General features: G+C 41.9%; 2 protein-coding genes across 6 annotated transcripts; both read left to right on the plus strand.

Moving 5' to 3' along the window:
- Nucleotides 1–360: 360 nt before the first annotated feature.
- LOC102244651 (chromosome unknown open reading frame, human C2orf80) lies at nucleotides 361–15,321 on the plus strand. 5 transcript variants are annotated; one of them, XM_014546072.1, is made up of 8 exons: nucleotides 378–600; nucleotides 2,469–2,550; nucleotides 4,507–4,589; nucleotides 6,245–6,332; nucleotides 6,728–6,799; nucleotides 11,330–11,495; nucleotides 11,696–11,817; nucleotides 14,835–15,320. In XM_014546072.1, the coding sequence occupies exons 1-8, from the start codon at nucleotides 560–562 to the stop codon at nucleotides 14,841–14,843; spliced, it is 663 nt and encodes a 220-aa protein (XP_014401558.1). In that variant the 5' UTR covers nucleotides 378–559; the 3' UTR covers nucleotides 14,844–15,320. The 5 variants fall into 5 exon arrangements, with proteins under 5 accessions (XP_014401560.1, XP_014401558.1, XP_014401561.1 ...); XM_005874213.2 differs by having other exon boundaries at nucleotides 438–600; nucleotides 11,330–11,417; XM_014546073.1 differs by lacking the exon at nucleotides 378–600 and adding an exon at nucleotides 1,375–1,487.
- A 105-nt stretch (nucleotides 15,322–15,426) lies between these two features.
- Nucleotides 15,427–18,015, plus strand: LOC102244145 (gamma-crystallin C). Its single transcript, XM_005874212.2, has 3 exons — nucleotides 15,427–16,255; nucleotides 16,351–16,593; nucleotides 17,686–18,015. Exons 1-3 carry the CDS (start codon nucleotides 16,247–16,249, stop codon nucleotides 17,956–17,958), a joined length of 525 nt encoding a protein of 174 aa, XP_005874274.1. The 5' UTR covers nucleotides 15,427–16,246; the 3' UTR covers nucleotides 17,959–18,015.
- The last annotated feature ends 2,682 nt before the right edge of the window (nucleotides 18,016–20,697 follow it).

Here is a 20,697-nt window from a genome sequence, read left to right on the forward strand (position 1 = left end):
GGACCGTCTGACCATAAGAAGTTGTGCATGGAAAAAAAAAAAGAAGTTGTGAGTGGATTCCGTAGAAAACACTATCACGAGCCATTGCACCAGGGCGAATTCACTGGGAGTCGCTAGGTCCAATGTACTCAGAGCTCAAACATATTCAGAACACAAACCATCCCCATTCGGGTGGTTCTCCCCAAATAGTCTCATCCGCTATTACACAAGCCTGGCCTGTTTTACTTGCTAGTTCATTGCAAGGGTCAGTAAATGATGAATGCTAGAAACACTCGCAAGGAATGAGAAGTGCCAGATAAACTCAAGGTACAGTGCACTGGCCTCCAGACAGCTTTCTGCCCTGGAACCTGCTGAATAAGAGGCCTGAGCTCTGCACATTCTCGGATCCCTTCCAGAGCCTGGGACTCCATGACTGGTATTTGGAGTGATAGCGTCCCTAACTCCAATTCTCTCTGATTTGCTGCGGTAGCTTCTAGGCTCAGAGAGACTGCATCTTCCTAACAGATATCAGGTGCAGTGTAAGCTGCAGATACCTGCGCAGCTGGGTCAGCCTTTAATCATGGAAAGAAGGCTCCTAAAGAAGGAGGTGAAAAGGCTCCTGTAAGTAAGATTGAGAATAACTTTCATTTACCATACTCAGCATTTGGTGGGTTTCCTGTCATGGATGGTCTGATATTGGCAGGAGGGTAAACATCTCAGGAAGGTTTTATTCCTGCACTACTGAAAAAAAGCCAGACAATCTGGCCTGTGTCTCCGGCACCAGAGGCCTCACACGGGGTGCAAAGCCCGATGCTGAATCTCTAGGGAGGATGCTTCTGCCAGCAGCATGCTCATCCGAGGCATCCCTGTTCCAGAGCCTAGGATCTGGGACCACAGCCCTGTCAGCTGTGCTGGGCAGGGTGTGCCTTTGGGAGGCCTCTGCTGGAAAAGATAGAGGGGAGATTTCTGGAAAATGTACCCAGGGGCCCAGCATTGAAATTGCAGCCTCTGCCTGTCTTATGGTCAGTCCGATCAACTCAGTAATTCATCTCCTGTTTCCTGCCATCGGAACTTTTATTTTTAAACAAACAAAAGAAAATATTAAGTCTCCCCATGGAAAAATGTTTTTTCTCCTGTGCTAGCTTTTCTTTGACTTGGTATTTTGTTAAGAGGTTGGTGAAAATAACAGACACAGATGATATTAAAGGACAGGGGGTGGGGGGGGGGGCAGCTATGTCCTATTTCGTTCTCCTGTGCTAGCTTTTTTTGACTTGGTATTTTGTTAAGAGGTTGGTGAAAATAGCAGACGATATAAAAAGGACGGGGGGAGGGGGGCAGCTATGTCCTATTTCATATGTATTATAGGCACAATAATAATGCCCTTTTCATCAAAGACTTCATCACAATCCCCATCTAATGTGCTCTCTCAGCTGCTAAGATAATGATCTTGGAACAAATCCTTAAGAAACGCTGGAGTAAACTATGTGTGAATTCACAGATGTTTACAGGTACGTGTTTGGAGGCCAAACTAATGAACAACAAACCATAATCAGGAATGTTAATTCCTCCACCTAGAACTGGAATTTCAAAAGGGATGTAAACGTAAAGTTATAGCCAAAGAATACATTTAGGGCACTCTAAATAAAGTACCTTAGAATGACAAAGAAAAAAAATTGAGGATTTTTATCAATCTAAGTGTAATAAATCAGAAGAGTTCGAGAAGGCAGAAACAGACTTATTTCTCGCAAGGTTACTTGCCCAAAGTGTGTGCCAAAGACCTTGACGACCAGAAGCGTGGCCTCATGGGAGCCCAGAGATGTGTGGAGGGGGACCCCAGGGCCCCTTGTCCTGCATCCAGTGCTCTTTCTTCCTGACTTTCCAGAACAGCAGCCCCTCTAGTCTCCTCCCAGGGCCCTTATTCTGTCTTCTGGAGGGATCTGAGGAGGACACACTAAACTGGACTTACTTATACATTGTTATGTATAACTCCTCCTAAGGGTATTTGTATTCCAATGAGGAAAAGCAAAAGAATACATCTGGCCCGAAACTTATCAACCTCATTGACATTTTGCCTGGATTTCACATGGTTAGCAAGGGAATCTTTATTTTAAACAGCGGGTTTCAATCCTTTCATTTTTGTGAACCTTTTCTGCATGTGGGGATTTATCATACTCCCTGCTTTCCTATAAATTCTGTGCCCACTATGTGCATTTAGTTTTTAGATAAATGTGGTTTAATTTCATTATGGTGAGACATTTTAAGCCTACCGCATTGCAAAATTGCCTTTTAAATCAAAATGGTATTTTTTGGGTAATACAGTAGCCAAATAATTCTCCATATAAAAAGAAGGAATTGTGAACCCGGCTCCCAGAGCTGTCAGTGACTGCTCTTGTGTTTGGCGGGAGGGAGGGGCTGGGCAGGAACCCCCATCTGCAGATGGAACTCCCGTGTCATTCCCAGTGGTTCAATCCTGCTCTCTTGCTTTTAAGGGGAGATTATATTGGCATCAGACTTCGGGAAAAGGAATTTGACCCAAAAGGAAGAAGGCAACTCACCTTTCTAGATGATATGGTAAAGAAAGGCATGCGGGTGGAAGCCACATCTGTGTTACATGTTAGTGAAGGGGACTTAAGTATATAATGTATGTAATAAACAAGGCTGACCCTGGTCATCTAGAACGGCCTCTTTCTCATCTCATCCTGGCATTCTCCACATGGTCTTTTCAACCCATTAAACTGAAAGCAAAAAGTATGAGAAAATAAAAGTCATGTGACTTCTGTTATTGGCATTAGAAAAGATTAAAAAGCAAAATGGGTGCAGGGGCAAATATTACATATGATGTTAACATTTTTGTGGACAAAATTAGCTATCATGTAGTTCTCAAGTACAATACTGGGTGTGTTTTTGTTGTTGTTGTTTGCTTGTTTGTTTTGTTTTTTTCCATGTGCATTAATAGAGAAAGCCAAAGAATTGAATAATCCTAAAATCCTTTCTATTATTATTCGTGTTGAATCTTGGGTTCATGTTATGTAATAAAATTTCACTTCCCGTAAGTTAAGAAACTGTGTAAAGATCTAATTCAAAAGAAACTAGTAAACCCTCAGCTTTTTATCCTCCCATTTACTGTCCTTGCACTAGCAGGGAAGAAAGGATCTCTCCCTCTTCCCCTTCTGTCTATCTGACTTCCCTGGGGCTGAGTAAGCGGTCAGGCCTTGGTTTTCTTAAGTGCTTCTCAGTGCACGAATTAGATGGAGAAATTAAGTCAATTAGATAATTGCTTCTCAAACTTTAATGAGGTCTTATTACAAGGCCGTTGTGATTCAGGAAGTAGGGGGTGGGGCTGGGAATTTGCATTTCTAATAAATGATCCAGTGTTACCAGTCCACGAATCAGTCTTTGGATTAAGTTTCAACAACTGACCAGGGTCCATTTCTTTCCTTTCTTTCCTCCTCCTCCTCCCCCTCCCGCTCCTCCTCCTCCTCCTCCCCCTCCCGCTCCTCTTCCTTCTTCTTCGAATTCACTTTTCAGTCTGGTTCAGCCCCTGGAAGAAATAGAAATAATCACATTGTTTTAAAAAACATGGGTGTGAGATAGAACCTTAAAACCCATCTGAAAATGCGGAGGTCAAACTGACCTTCATTGGAATTGGTCCTCAGCTTTCTGTATGAGTCTCTTAGCAGGTCACTTAATCAGGTCTACCTCAGCCCTTTGCTCATGCTCACCCCTCCACCTGGAGCTCCTGCCCCACCTCCATAAACCCTCCTCCTCCAAGCCCCAGTTCCACCAAAGCCTCCTCTCTGAAGCCTCCCAGGATTCCCCAGTGGACACATCGGTTCCCCTGTGCCCCGGGAACACATTTCTGTCATTCTACTTACAGAATTAGGAACTGTTCTCTGGGTCCCTCTTCCTCCACCTGCACCTTTCTCTATTTCAAAATTTTAAGGGGTGAGGGTTGGGGGTGGGGTGGGATTGAGACAAAAAGGGGAAAAAAGAGAAAGAACAGGGACAAGAATATGGTGATTGTGAGGGGAGGGGAGTGGGTGGAGGTGGAAGAAGGTATGGGGGGGGGGTAAATGGTGATGAAAATAATAAAATAAAAAGTAAAAAAACCAACAAAACTTAAAACTGAGGCCCACAGAACATCAATTGTTCACCTAAGGATACATTACCAATTATTGGCCATACCTAGATGTGAGTCCAGATTCCCTGATTCCGAGTGTAATATTCTTCCCAAGAATCTCTCTTTTCGTTTTTGATCCACAGAAGCCAAGAACAAACAAACAAACAAACAACGACAATAAAAACAAACAAGAAAAACAACCCCTGCTCTAGTGGGAGGTGAAGGCAATGCCTGAAGATCTCTATGATTTCTGTCTGAGGATCAGGTTACTGGACAGAGCTAATGATCCTCACCATTGCGGACAAAATAGTAGAACAGGTTTAGCAGAGCCATTGTCACTGGGCCCAGGGAGGGCTTCGGCCAATGTCTAAGCCGGTTCCTTTGCTCTCTGTGCTTCCTGCTTCCAGGCGCACTATGACCTGGCCATCAGTGTTGCTTTGCAATGGCTGGATCGCTCGGAAGACTTAACTTGGCTGGAGTGGGAAAAAGTGTAAGTTGAAATAGTTGTGTTTTTTTTTTAATGCGTGACTATGAGAAACGAAAGAGGAAGTTCTAGCTGGTATCTTCCACCGTGAGCACTCCGATGTGAAAACACTGCAGCGGAGTATCCCTCTGCAACCAGAAATCTGAAGAAACCCCACAGCTGTCAACTTGGGGAAGTCACATAGTGTCTACATTTGTTACATCTCTGCTGATCGGTTTCCTTTTTTAAAAAAATATACTTTTATTGATTTCAGAGAGGAAGGGAGAGGGAGAGAGAGATAGAAACAATAGTGATGAAAGAGAATCATTGATCGGCTGCCTCTTGAATGCCCCACATGGGATGGAGCCCATAACCCGGGCATGTGCCCTTGACCTTAATCGAACTCAGGACCCTTTAGTCCAGAGGCTGATGCTCTATCCACTGAGCCAAACCAGCTAGGGCCTTGAACTCAGGATCTTTTAGTCCACCGGCTGACGCTCTATCCACTCAGCCAAACCAGCTAGGGCCTATTGGTTTCTATCACATGAACATCTTTCTTGCATAGAATGTTCTCCCTTAGAAATAAGACGGTGCTTTGTTGTGCACAGGCCATGATTGTTCAGATGGCCAGTTCTGTGGGGAAAGGCTACAATCTTTTCCTAAGGACCATCAAACGCAACTTCTTAAGCATTTGACCAGATATGTACTTGAGTTGAGCTGTTTGAATTGTAGAATAATTTTCTTTCCAGGATTATCGGCATTTTCTCCCTGTGTGCCAGGCAGACACACTCAATTGGTAAGAATGTGGAACTAATGAGACCAGAATTGAGCAGCTTATTCCAGAGGCCAGTTATTTTTCTCCGTTCCATGGCCTTAGAACACACACCTGGCCCTGGATGGCTCTATCCGTTAGAGTGCAGTTATAATAAGCAGAAAATCCAGTTTGAACAGACTTAAGCAAGAGAGAGAGAGAGAGAGAGAGAGAGAGAAGGAGGGGGAGGAGATTTAATGCTTCTGTATTTGAAAAGCCATGAGTAGCTCTTCCTAAGGCAAGACTTAATTCAAACTCAAACCATGTCATCAAGACCTACCTCTTGACTATTTCCTCTGGCTAGACACTGTTCTTAGTTTCACCCTACTTTATTGTAAAATTCAGTCCAGGGAAAAATGGATTCCTAAAAATCACAGAACTGTCTCAATAGCTCTGTTAACCCTGACTTGTCTGGGGGTGGAGTGGGGGATGGAAGACCGTGACTAGTTTAGTCCACAGTGTGTTTTCCAATCTTTGGAATCCGGACAAAATAGTAAAACAGGTTTAGCAGAGCCATTGCTAAACCTGAAGCACTTAGGCTTACAGTGGAGTAAGGCAGCTCCCCCAAGCAAATTGCCACAAGAAGGGAAAGGATCCTGGTTGGCAAATCCATACTTGTCCACCATAGTGACCAGTCAACCCATGTTTGATAGCTGTGAAAACTTGGATAGATGAGGGCAAATTCATCACCACTGTTGGAAGATTCAAAATTCAAAGATGGTGGGTTCATCATATCAGTTTTGTGAACAAGTGCATAGCACATAGCACATGGCCATTGGAGATTACTTATGGATTATTATCACAACCTTAGCAGGTGTCAAAAACAACAAGAATAAATCCTCGATTCTTATTTATTCATGTTCCCCCTTAGGAAAAGGCCCTTTCGTGGCAGACGCATATACCCAAACCATAGAGAAAGAGAAGCAATGATCTTATCATCTTATGCTGGAATCTTAATGGTAAGGAAAATAACACTCTTTGTATATATGAAGATGCTATATTTTCATGCACATTTTGATATTAATGCATATTTACTTTGTCTTTAACCAATGCTTATAAGTGTTTAAGATGTACTGATATTAAATGTTTCATTTTTTAAGTTATAATAAAAAGACTTTGACTTCTATATTGTATTGTGAAAACATTTATTTAAGGGGCAAAAGACCCCAGAATGAAATGCATAACTAATTGGATTCAGCATATTCTGGTTTAAAATTTATTCAGAAGTTGTTTATTTAATGCCCATGCTACACAGGCACAGAGCTGGACATCCTGGAGCTATAACAGCTTTGTTTTGTGCCAAAAGAAAAGCCATGATATGATAATACATTTTGTTGTTGTTGTTGTTTAACAGAACAGCATCCCAATCGAAGAAGTCTTTAAAATTTACGGGGCGGATTCTTCTGCCAATTCTGGTGCTACCAAGGTAGGGGTGACCTGAGTCTATCAATTCGAGGGATTTTTAGAGAAAATTTATTTGACACATTTATAATGTTGTACTTTTAGGCATCAAATAACAGTTTTATATCAAAATGTACAAAACCAGATGTAGCCATATCTTACTTGGGTAATAAATGTTTGTAAAATGCTTTCCTTACATGGAGGCTCATAGGTAGACCCTCAACCACTGAGCCACACTGGCTGGGCAACACTGTGCCTATTTCAAACCATGAGATGTCACAAAAGGTATGATATGATTTGAGCTACAAATATAAGATTCTGAGGATCACCTACCCCTGTGGGCCCCCCAAGCTCCTCCCTGCTCAGGCCTTTCTCTTGTGGGCAGGTCAGCTGCACTGAGGACCCCCTCCGCATCTTAAATAAGGAATTAGCAGAACCGCTCAATGGGCATATAGCACCTCAAATATAGTAAATTGTAGGAGCGATTTTAAAACGGTCCTAGGGGCTTAATAATTTCAAAAAATTTAACTAGGAGATGGGTTGCTATAAAAAAAAGTTATTGCCAAAAGTTCCTCTCTAATTGCTGCATATATCTGAATGACCTTTGATTCCTTCAGATAAAATATCTCCTAAGCAACAGCTAACATCCTTCCCAAGCAAGAGCTTTTAAAGCCCTGTTGAATACTAATCAGATTATGTCGAATTTCCAGCCACCAGAACTGCCCACATGATACAATGTGAGCACTGTGCACCGGCCTGATGGCTTTCTCCAGGACTATTTGCTGCCACCTGGTGACAGAAAGGCATCATGGGCCCAGTATTATTCACCAATTTTAGTAGTTTCAGGTTTTTCTCCTGATAGGGAGCCATTTTTCTGCTCAGGACCTTGGACCCATAGAAGAAGTCAACCAAGGGCCAAGTAAGTGAGGGTTACACAAATAGCTTCAGATAAATATAAACTGTCCTACTCAAATTTAACCTGGAGGGAAAAAAAAGCACAGGTCTCCCTTCAACAAATAAAGCAAGCAACACAAATATTCTTCAACTCTATTTGATGGAGAAAGGGAAAAAAGAAAAGAGAGGCCTTTACACACATCTGCCTTCTTTTCCTCCCCCTACCCTTTTCTATTGGAAGAAATTTTTGTTGAATGTGCTTTGGACATAATTTGGCACTCAAGAAGTACTTGAATCGAGAAATAACAGTCATAATAATACTGTTACTATGCCACAATGAAGCTATTAATAAGTAGCATTAAAGTAAAAAAGATATGATTAACTCTAGATTTAGGATTTGAATTTCATTCTATGTTTAAAAGCTACATTAACTGCTTGCATGAGTCATCAGATTATCGGGACTCAGAGAATATCTGAGCTGGAAGTGACCTTTAAAATCATCAGGTTCGATCTGCCCCAGTAAACAGGGCAACTGGAGCTTGAAAAGCATCCGTCTTGTATGTTCTAAGTGCGTCAAGAATGATGTATGGCTTGCCCTAGCCAGTTTTGTTCAGTGGATAGAGCATCAGCCTGTGGACTGAGGGGTCCCAGGTTCGATTCCAGTCAAGGGCACATGCCCAGGTGGTGGGCTGGATCCCCAGTAGGGGGCGTGCAGGAGGCAGCCAATCAATGATTCTCTCTCATCATTGATGTTTCTATTTCTCCTTCTCTCTTCTTCTCTGAAATCAATAAAAATATATTTTAAAAAAAGAATGATGTATGGCTAGACTTGTCAAGGGGACCACTTCATCACTTCATAAGTTATGCAAGTGTCTAACCACTAAAAACAAACAAACAAACGGGAGCCAATTCTTTCTCTCTCTCTCTTTTTTTGTACCTGGCATATATTTACCTGAAGGGCTCTTGCTATTATAGTCACAACTGCCCCATACTTATATAAAGCCTCCTTTCAATTACTTTCAGTGTTATAGGGTCACCTTTCTGAATAGATGTTATGCTTCTGAGGTTAGAGGCCATAGTTTATGTTTAATTCCTTACAATGCTGGATATGAACTGAACGCTCAATCAATATTTTTGCCATTTGAATAAAAGACTGAGGTCAAAAATAAAAGTTCCCCTGCTGAGGTGGCTCTAAACTGTTCTGTTGGTAAAGAGAACACATCCTCATTTATTGTTTAATACTGGTTTCCTGTATGATACAACCAAAAGCCCATAATAATAGTGAAAAACAGGAGTTTACTTCTCAGGTAAAAAATAAAAGGAGTCTGGAGGTGGGCAGACCAGGGCTGGTACCGCAGTTGCACCCAATTGTCAGGAAGCAGGCTTCTTCCAGGTCTCTGCTCAGTCATTCCTGTTGAAAATGACAAAATCCTATCTAATAAAAGGCTAATATGCAAATTGTCCCCTCGACTGGGAGTTCAACCGGGAGTTTGACCAGAGGGCGGGGCCAGCCAGCCAACCGCCTGCAGCCCCTCCCCTCTGCCAGCCCTGGCCCCGATCGACCCCCTCCATCCCAATCAGGGGCCAGGCTGGCGGACCCCACCCATGCACGAATTTGTGCACCAGGCCTCTAGTAATATATAAATGTAGTCCCTTTCTTAAAAAAAAAAAAAAGACACTCTCCCCCCAAAAATACCCCACCTATATATAAACTGAATAGTTATCTTGGAGTTCAAATTTCTACCTACTTCAAAGATGATATCAATTACGTGGGAACTTGCTCACTAGGAGTGTAGTCATTAAGAGTTTTGGATGGTAGAGATAGAGCAGAATATTTTCTACTGACCTGGAAATCTAAAACTAAGTATTTGTTTTGTTGTCCTTGTCTTTTTGTTTTTGCCTCGGTTATACATCATGCAAGGGTGTCCTGTTGATGAGATGGCATCTTTCTTGACATGCGTAAAAAGATTTGTATAATCAACTTTTACTCCTTAGATTTACTCCTGTAAACCTAAAACCCGAATCTCTATCAGTGAGAAAGCAGAAAGTTGTTGATCTTGCAGGGGGTGTTAATCTTTTCAGGCCTCCTGGCTCTGATTCATTATTTGTCAGCAATTACTCAACCTTTTTCTGGGAGATGAGTCAGGATTCCCTAAAGGAATTGGTGGCCAAATTGTTGCCATGGGTAATTCTATACAAAAAAGAGAACTGAGTCAGGGAGAGAAATGATGATGCTGATAAATATAAATATTTATTATTATTAATTTTAAAGCTTCTATATTGTACTGTGTACCAAACACTACTCTAAATACTTTACATACGCTAACTCTTTCATCCCTACCACAATTCTATAAGGTAGGTACCAGTATCATTATTATCACATGAAGAAACAGGCACAGAAAAGTTAAAAGACGTGCCCAAGGTCACATGTCTTATACATGGTTCAGCCTCCATTTCGAATCAGCCAGTTTGACATCAAAGTCCATGCTGTCAACCACTTATTGCCTTGACTAGAATCATAGTTCAGCTAGTCAATAACATTTGAGTGCCTACTATGTGCTAGGCACTCTCTAAGGCTCTCCTTCCACCCTTCAATCCATTCCCCACAAAGCAGCCAGAGTGATATTTAAAAAAATAAATTAATTAAAAAATATATATATATATATTGATTTCAGAGAGAGAAAGGGGAGAGAGAGATAGAAACTCAATGATGAGAGAGAATCATTGATTAGCTGCCTCCTGCACGACCCCTACTGGGGATTGAGCCCACAACCTGGGCATGTGCGCTGACAGGGAATCGAACCGTGACCTCTGGTTCATGTGTCAACGCTCAACCACTAAGCCACACAGCTGGGCCAGACTGATGTTTTTAAAAACCTGAGCCAGACCTTGTAATACTACTGCTTAAAAATATTTCAATGGCTTCCATTGCTGTCTCTGTCCCTTCTGTCTGAAGTGGTGGCTGTCCGGTTACTCCCTAGCACATCATCTGTTTAGTATATTTATTAAACTTATCATGATGTATAATTACCCAGGTTGCCTAATAGTTTAGTGTCTCTCCTCACTCAGCCCTTAAAGCAGAGCCTGGACCATGGTAGGTGCTCACTGAAAACTTGTTGAATGAATGAATGAATGAATGAATGGATAGTTCTAGCCTTGCATAAGTTTCCAGCGCCGTGCAGCAGACAGTGGATTACAATCACAACACACTGGGTTTGTTCTATGTGAGTTCAAAAAGAGCTTTGAGTGCACAGATGAGAGTCAGTAATTCTGCCTTGGGGTGGAGGAGGGGGCAGAAGGCCAGTATAGGAGCGTGAAGGTGTGGGGACATTGGGCACGTTTCTCAGAAAAGGTGATATTTGAGCTGCATCTCAAAGGAAGAGGAGGGGCCTTCAGGAAAAGAGCCCCTGGGCAGAGAGGAAGCAAGTAGCCACTCCAGGTAAAGGGAACTCTGAGGAGTATCAGGGTGATTCTAGGCAGGAGGGACCCAGCCTGGCAGTAGAAGACAATGTGTGAACGTGCCTGACAATGAAGCCTGGGCTGCCAGGGGACCGGTAGGAACGTCTAAGGACTGTGGGCTGGGCAGGCCAAGTGCCATAGGCAGCAGGTGTGAGCAGCACGGTGTGTGCAGCGTTTCAAAGGAGGACTGTTTTCCTTTCAGGTTCCCCGAGCTCCACCTTCCCGCCTCTCCTTGCACCCTTTTGCCATGTTAACAGCACCCAAAGCAGCAGAATATGCCCGCAAACAGAGTAAGCCTGCTTACTTCCATCCGTTAGAGAAGTTTATCACAGGAGGGGGACTCACAACGTCAGGTCAGAGGTGGCGTGGTAAGAACAGCTCTCTGGTTGAACGCGAAAGAACCAGGAGTACTTACGGCTTAATTTCCCTCTACGGTCGAAACCAGGGAAGTATTTCTTAGACGCCTTGGTAATGGGAGCAAAACACTCATGAAGGGAAAGATCTGGAACTGTGGGTGGACTCATTTTTTAAAAGGTGTTTTTGTTGTTGTGCCTACATGTGTCTCTAGGTGTCAAGCTAAGAAGGGGAGCAACGAATAAAAATGCCACCAGCAGCTCTAGGAGGGAAGCAAATGCCACGGAACAGAAATCATCAAAAAAGTTACCTTTGGACACACAGCCAAAGAGCAAAGTAGGTCTAAAAACACAAATTGGACCCAAATGATACCAGATGTTGGGGAGTACTTTACTTATATCGTAGTTAAAAGTGTAGCCTTTAGAATGAGATGTTCTGGGTTTGAATCTAAAGCTTACTACCTACCATCTGTGTGACTTCAGGTCAGTGACTTAGCCTCTCGGTTCCTTAGTTTTCTCTTCTGTAAAATGGGAAGAATGATGGTATCCCCTCTTAAGCTTGTGGGATGATTATCTGAGATTACACATGTTAAGAGGTTAGAACAGTGCTTGTACAGAGCAACCCTAAATAAATACTAACCACTATTATCTTTTAGCTTTTGAGAAATGCAATCCACAAGTTAATCAGCTGTTATATTATGGGTTTAAATAAGTGTCGCCCTAACCGGTTTGGCTCAGCGGATAGATCGTCGGCCTGCGGACTCGAGGGTCCCAGGTTCGATTCAGGTCAGGGGCATGTACCTTGGTTGCGGGCACATCCCCAGTAGGGGGCATGCAAGAGGCAGCTGATCGATGTTTCTCTCTCATCGATGTTTCTAGCTCTCTATCCCTCTCCCCTCCTCTCTGTAAAAAATCAATAAAATATATTTTTTAAAAAATAAATAAATAAATAAATAAAAAGTGTGTATGTGCTTATAGTAAAAATTTCAAACAATACAAAAGTTATAAGTGAAATCCACACCCCTTTCCTACTCCTTAGAAATAACCACTGTTAATATTTCTTGTGATATTCAAATATTACTATACATTGTATGTCCTACTACTGATTTTTTAGAAATAGCCAAGAAATAAATTAAATAAACAAATATCTTTATTAAAGAAATAATTATTTTATAAATGTATGAGAAATATACTTTCACGGTTTATTGTTTAAAGTAGTTTTTCATTTTATATATTTGAGCTTTTTAGTCTTTTTCTTTATAGCTTACTGATATTATATCATGTATTTTAACTGATAAACAATTTTATAACCTCAAGATGAAACAATGTCTTAGTCAGGATTTTCTATATATTTCCAGCCACTGACTTTTTTCATAAAGTAAGGGAAAAGGAGAAATTATTTGTTAAAAATCCAGGTATTCTGGAAAACAGTTTTAAATATTTCTTTTAGACCGTATTGGTATTAGTACCTCATTTATTAATAGAGATGGGTATGAGCAACATGATATCCTAGGAAAGTGTCAATATTGGGCAGAGTTCTAGGACACGAATTTGGAATGGACAGAAAACAGCATACTCTAGTGATTAAGAGTGTGGATTCGGAGTCAGATAACTAGATTTGAATCTGGTTCCTCCATTTAATAACTTGGGTGAATTATTAAGTGAATCTCTTGTGCTTCGTCTATAAAAGGTGGATGATAACAGTATGTACCTCATGGGGTTGTTACAGGGACTGTGAATAGACATGGAAGGGCTTAGAAAGTGCCAGGACTGTCACAGGCAATAACGCACGTGCCCCCTTATTGCCACTCCGGAGGAACTCACAGCATCATGGGAGGGAAGAAGGATGGCGAGAGGACAGTCTGAGGGATCTGGTTTCCATTTCCACACAGAAGGGGCTTGGATATCGACACTCCACTCCAACAAGTAAAAAGCTGAACAGACTGAAAAATCAGCAACTCTTCTTGGAAATGAAAGAAAGGGGAAGGCACAGGGTACACTGCTGCCCCCAAGAATAAGGTGGACTGATGGATGGGTAGAGGGATAGAGAATTGCCCTGATGTATGTTAAAGCAAACACGGAAAACTGTTTACAGAATTAGCAGGTTATGGGCATATGTATCTCATGGTTCAATTCTTTCAACTTTTCTGTATGAAAAATTTCATAATGAAATTTATGAATAAGAAGAAAAGAGACAGAGATTGTCAGAGTGGATCAAAAAACAAGGCCCAATTATATGGTGTGTATAAGAAACCTATTTGAAATATGAAGACACACATAGATGAAAAGTAAATGGATAGATAAAAATATGCCAAGCTAACACTAATTTTAAAAAAAAAGCAAAAGTAGCTATATTAATTTCAGACAGAGCTACTTCAAAGCAAGGAATGTTATCAGGGATAAAGAAGGGAAGTGCATGATGATAAAGCTTTATTCTCCAAGAGACATAAGATTCCTTAAGTAGTCACTGAGCAACAGAGTATCAAACTCCATGAGGTAAAAACTCATAGAACTGCCGGAGAAGCAGATGGCTTCACTGTCCTAGTTGGAGACTTCAACACCCCCCTATCAGAAATGGAGAGGGAGCAATTTTAGTTTAAATTCAAACCAATATACAAGAAATTCAAAGTAACATGCTGTAAGAATAATACACAACTGCTAAAGGGCAAAGAAATGATTTGCTTCGGGTGTGGTCCATCAAATGAAGTATTACTTTTACTATTTTATTTTATTTTATTTGGAAACAATTTTGAGCTTAGAGAAAAGTTGCTAGAGTACGACAAAAAGCCTGTGCGTACATTTGACTCACATTCACCAATTGTTCATGTTTTGCTCTATTAGCTATATCATTTTTCTCTCTGCCTCTCTATCTTCCTCTGTTCCTATCTCTTTCTCTTTGTGTATAGATATAGATACATATTTTTTCCTGATCTATTTGCAGTTACATCACCATCTCATTTTAACCCCATATAATTTAGTGTGTACTTCCTAAGAACAAAGTCATTCTCTTGAATAACCATAGTATAGTTATCAACTTCAGAAAATCTAGCATTAATACTTTGATCCAATCTACTGTCTATATATAATTTTGTCAATTGACCCAATAATGTTTTTTAAAACATTTTTTTCCTTCTGTAGAGGATACAGTGTGGGATTTATTGTATTTAGTTGAAAAATATAACTCAATTTCCCAATGTCTCAGAACAGTTCCATGAAAATTCTTTGGTACCTACATTCACCTTAACCCATCATGGTCAATAACTTAGTATCTGATATTTGACCTTAACTCCCTATAGATTGAAAGCTACTGTCTGTGTCCATGCTTGATACCAAAATCCTCTTTTTATTCTGCAGGTCACTTAGAAACTTGGACTTGCACCCTGGGACCTCACAATAAAGTCTCTGGGAGAGGAAAAGAAACATCATCTCAAAACTGCAACTCTTGCCAGCATATTTTTCTTTACAGTTAGCTTTGATGCAAACTGCATTGCAGTGTTATTTTTGGATATTGAACATTCTTTTCATAGAATCATATTATATGGCTACATTTGGGTTTTTAAAATGTGTGTATTTTATGCTACTTCATTGTGAGTGGAAGACTGTTAGTTGGAGAATTCCAAGAATATATAGTATTTCTATGTCAGAGCAGACTGGCTTTTAGCACATTTTACAAATGTGTAGCATTGAATAGTGCAGAATGGTGGAGTAGGAGGCAGTTTTCCAAACTTTCAATCCAAAATAAAATTAATCTATCATTTGCCTTTACTATGTTGTCACATGGAAACATTTGCAATCCTTTCAATAAAGCATTACAAGAAAATGGGTGTAGGCTTTCTTTTAATGAAATATCATGAACAACAAATACACATCTATCAACAAGTGAATCTAAAAATCAAGTGAATAAATAATCTGCCTGGTTCATAGGCCGACGATCAAACAATGAGCCACACCAGCCAGCCTCTTTCTTTCTTTATTTTGCTTCTTTCTTTATTTCTTTCTTGTCCTTCATACTATGTACCATGAGGTAAGTACTATAAAATAACTCATTCTCTGAGAGCTTATGTGGCTACTAAGTGAACATTCTCAGTCCACCAAGCTTTGCTCCCTCCCCCAGCCCTGGGAAGCAATCTATAAAGCAATAAATTTCCCAGTCATGGACCCAATGACCATAAAAGCCTTTCCCCTGATCCTTATCACAAGTTGACTACCAGCCGCTGATTTCTAGTTACATGGAGTACAAAGGGGAAGTTAGTCGCTATGCCTTAAAGCATCTGTCAAAACTGGCAAAGGCCAGAATCCAGATTCGTGTCCTGTACTCGACTGGCACGTCGTGGACAAAAAGAGAATTTAAGTTAGAGGGTCTCTGCCAAGGGAAATTAGTGGGTGCTGGGCATTCTGCTTTCCCACGACCCCTCTGGAATTCTGTGGCTCTTCTAGAAAGGTATAGATTTTCCCCAGGAAATACATGGGGCGCAACTGAATTATGTGTGGAGACACAAGCGTTTCAGGTCAAAAGTTCAGACTGATGCGCTGATAAGTTTAGAAAAACACTGGGAACCGAATAAAAGCCACTGTAGGGGCCCAATAGGACACGTACAGGACAGCGTTAGAATATGCCAGAGAATGAGGCTCCATGAATTCCCCTCCTCGCCTGGGGCCCCTTTGTGCTGCTCCTGCCAACGCAGCAGCCGCCCGCTATATAGACCCGCTGCCCGCTGCCCGCTGCCGCCCATCCACTGACCTCGCTGCATCCCAGCCAACCAGCCATGGGGAAGGTGAGCCGGACACAATGAAATAAGATGGTGGTAAACCCCCTATACAAGGTCGACTGGGGGCAAATGATTTCCCTCGGGGCTGTTGTTCCTTGCAGATCACCTTCTACGAGGACTGCGGCTTCCAGGGCCGCCGCTTCGAGTGCAGCAGCGACCACCCCAACCTGCAGCCATACCTCAGCCGCTGCAACTCCATCCGCGTGGACAGCGGCTGCTGGATGCTCTATGAGCGCCCCGACTACCAGGGCCCCCAGTACTTCCTGCGGCGCGGCGACTACCCCGACCACCAGCAGTGGCTGGGCCTCAGCGACGCAGTCGGCTCCTGCTGCCTCATCCCCCAGGTGAGTGTGGCCTGAGGGCGATCAGGTTGCCTGAGGGCCCTCAAGTATTATTGAGGGGCGTTAGGGTGAAGGAGGTTTCTTTAAAAGCACCCAAGGATTGCCCTGGCCAGGTAGCCCAGTTGGTAAGAGCATCATTCCAATAGCCAAGGTTGCAGGTATGGTCCCTGGTCAGAGCACGAACTGATGTTTCTCTCTTTCTCTCCCCCCTTCCTCTCTCTCTTTCTCTCAAATAAATAAGTAAAAAATTATTTTAAAAAAATAAATAAAAGCACCCAAGGATTAAGTGGGCTTTAGATACTTGCCTAAACTCAAATAGATACTCACACAAAAACAGCACAGAATATGGGGAAGAATTCACTTAGGGAGTCTGTTTTAATTTTTGTTACCAATAGGTCAATCAAAAGTTGTCTGCAACAAATGTAATAACATAGTGGGATATAAAGAAAGCTTGAAAATGGGAAATTGGTTGGACAGAGAAGGCAGTATTTCTAACAAACTAACTTATACCTATAGTAAGGGAGTTGATTAGGAACGAAATAGTTTCCACTGTAGACTAGTAGAAATGGAAAACTCTATTGTTAGTGTAGGCTATTCAAAAGTAATGTCCAAGTTTTGGGAAAAGCAGTTGTTCTTAATTTGGAAAATCAGTTGAATTAGGATTCAAGTGACTAAACTAATTTTCACTGAAGTATGTGATTTTTAAAATCCTACTTTAGTGGTAAATTTGTATGTATATAAATTTGGGCGATAACACTCATATTAAAAGAATACTAGTCAAACACTTTACATTATCCCCCTAATATGGGTTTAACACCTAGGAATCAAGGAATTCGGTAATTAGGAGTTAAGAAAACAAGATATTTGAGCTCTAGATTGATTCTAACCCAAACATTGGATCTCTTAAAAATTTCGTCTCCTGGATCTGAAATAGAGAACGAGCATGCAAACATTTGTTAATGTGAGTAGGACACAGACCCATACACAGCATTCACAGCAATCTTAGAGCCTCAGGTTTGACATGGACAATCCCACGCCCCAACCCCCCAAGTTCATCTGTTGTTTGGTTGCTTCTTCTCTCTGTGGGTGGAGCAGACGGGCTCCCACCGGCTGCGGCTGTATGAGAGAGAGGACCACAAAGGCCGCATGATGGAGCTGAGCGAGGACTGCTCCTGCATCCAGAACCGCTTCCACCGGGGTGAGGTCCGCTCCCTCCATGTGCTGGAGGGCTGCTGGGTCCTCTACGAGATGCCTAACTACCGGGGGCGGCAGTACCTGCTGAGGCCCCAGGAGTACAGGCGCTCCCACGACTGGGGGCCCACGGATGGTAAGGCTGGCTCTCTGAGGAGGGTGGTGGATTTATACTGAAATCGGTTCATGCTACCATTTTCTCAATTTGGAACCTAATAAAGTATTTCGTCTGTATTGTTGGCAATTGCTGGCTTCTGTTTTTCTTCTGTGGTGTGCTAGTTAATTCACCGGTCAATGGTCCCTGACAAAGGAAGCATTTCTAGAAGCCTTTAAGGAGTGAATACGTAGGAGGGGGTTCTAGAAGAGCTTCAAGGTAGAGTTAGTCTTGAACAGGTTCAGAAGTGGGGGTGGAGAGAGGAGGTAGCTTGCCTGAGAATGGAAGGCAGGTCAGCATAGAGAATTGGGAAGGGTGACTGGGGAGAACGGAGCCTTCAGCCTCTGCTTTGAGGAACAACAGTCTTTTTGACCCAAGACATGGTTGGAGGCCACAGAGGGTCAGCGATGAGCGGTGAAGAAAAGCCCCCGTGGCAAAAAGCCTGATTATACTACATGAGGATTTTTGCTCACTCTCAAGCACAGTACTATGTAACTGATGCCAGGGCTGCCATTGGCCACTGCCAAACTTTTGGACTCAGTTGCAGAACCTCCTTCCTAGTCTAAAACGGCTTCTGATTGGGGTGCACCTCTTGGCCAGGACAGCAGCTGGGCCAAATACTGCGTGAAGGGCAGAAACTGCATAGCTGTACATGACACCAGCTAATACAAATAAATGGATGAGATACACGTTACTATTTCTTTTTATTATCTATCCTCACCCGAGGATATTTTTCTGTTGATTTTTAGGGAGGGTGGAAGAGAGAGAGGGAAAGACAGACAGAGAGACATCAATGTGAGAGAAACATATCAACTGGTTGCCTCCTGCATAGCCCTGACTAGGGCCCGGGCCGGAGAGGAGCCTGCAACCAAGGTACATGCCCTTGACCGGAATTGAACCGGGGACCCTGTGGTCCAAAGGCTGACACTCTATCCACTGAGCCAAACTGGCTAGAGCCACATTACTATTTCAAATAGATGATATAGTGTGCCATAACACATAAAAATTCTTTTGCTATAATAGAACAATCTCAAATCTAAAGGCACATTGAAGAAAGCCGTAATTTTGGGCGCCCTTTGATTGAAGTTAAATCTGCTTGCTCACAAGCAAAGCCCTGTATATTAAAAATATTTTTCATTCTTTTCATCAGTAGAGAATTAATTTATTTTTAAGTTGAAATTTCCCTCCAAAGCAAAAACCTCCCATAATCTTACTACTTTACAGATTCTATATATAAAGAAGTGGAGGGAGTCCTTCTGATCCCTTCTTCATTGCTAACACTTGTTTACACGGTGAACACCCTTTTCAAAGTTTTCCCTCATTTTGTAGCTATCTCATAAAACACATGCTGCCCCCCCCCCCCACACAAATGGAATCATGCTGTATATATTATTCTGCAACTTGCTTTTAACATGTGATATGATATGGACATAAATCTAGGTCAGTCCCTTATTCTGTTAAGCAGAAGCATTGTATTCCATTGTTGAGAGTGTCCCTAGATTATCTCACCATTTATCTGCTGGTGATGGGCTTTTCCAATGTTGGTTTTACAAACAAGGCTGCAAAGAATATTGCACATATACCTTTATCCACGCATGTCATAATTTTTGGAGGATGGAGACCTAGAAGTGAGACTGCCTGCTCACAGCACAAGATATGTTTTTATTTAAAAGACTTTGCCCAACCCGGCCAGTGTTGCTCAGTGATTAAGCATGGACCTATGAACTAGAAGGTTATGGTTTGATTCCTGGTCAGGGCACATGCCCAGATTGTGGGCTCGATCCCCAGTGTGGGGCTCTCGCCCTCTCCCTTCTTCTCTGAAATCAATAAAAATATATTAAATAAATAAATATATAAATAAATAAAAGACTCTGCCCAATTACTAGCCACCAGAAATTCTAACTTCTTTGAGTTAGAGTCCTCACCATTTATTGAGCACCTGCCAGAGGCTTGCCAGATGTGGCACTGGGGATGAAAAAACAACCAAAACAAACAAATGAAAGGCATTGTCCCTACCACCACAGAGCTCTATAAAAAATACTAAATATGAACACTAAATAATAAGTATATAATCATGTGATAGAATCAAGTCCTGCCCAAGTATTACTTAATACATAGGCAATCACTTTTGTTTATCAAGTACTTTTACTTAGTACTTTTAAGTCATCCTGTAATAACCTACTAGGGGAAATGAATGGAGCGACATTTATTTACATATTTCACATAATATATGTTTTCATTCTTAACATTTTGGGGAGACAAGTGTTTTCTTGGTAGGACATACACATTTATCCTTACACATCTAACTTTTTGGTGGAACTTTTTTTCCCTGCTTTGGAAAAACACCTCCAATGAAAATAGTTTCCTCTGAATAGAAATAAAACTGTCCTTGCCACAAGAGACAAGGGGTCACACAGGAGCAGCCACTCTGCCTTTGTCCTTTCGGCTGGGGAACTTGGAGGCCAGAAAAAAGCTGCTCACCAATTCTCTACCACTTCCTCCTCTCACTGTCTTCCTTTCTTTTTGCCCCTCCTTCCACCACCACCCTACATCTCCTCCTTTCTGCCCCTTTATTCTTCTGTCTAGCCCACTGGTCTTAGGGTACTAGCAAAATGCATTTACAAAGTCCCCCTCATGCTTTGGAGACATTTTAACAATGACCCAGAGCTACAAAAGCTTCTGTGCCAAGAGGGCTTGAGACTCACATATAAGTCTTCTCAGGAAGAGAAATTCTAATAACAATACAAACATTTTGTAAATGA

The sequence above is a fragment of the Myotis brandtii genome, unplaced genomic scaffold (genome assembly GCF_000412655.1).
Source record: "Myotis brandtii unplaced genomic scaffold, ASM41265v1 scaffold43, whole genome shotgun sequence".
Lineage (NCBI taxonomy): Eukaryota > Metazoa > Chordata > Mammalia > Chiroptera > Vespertilionidae > Myotis > Myotis brandtii.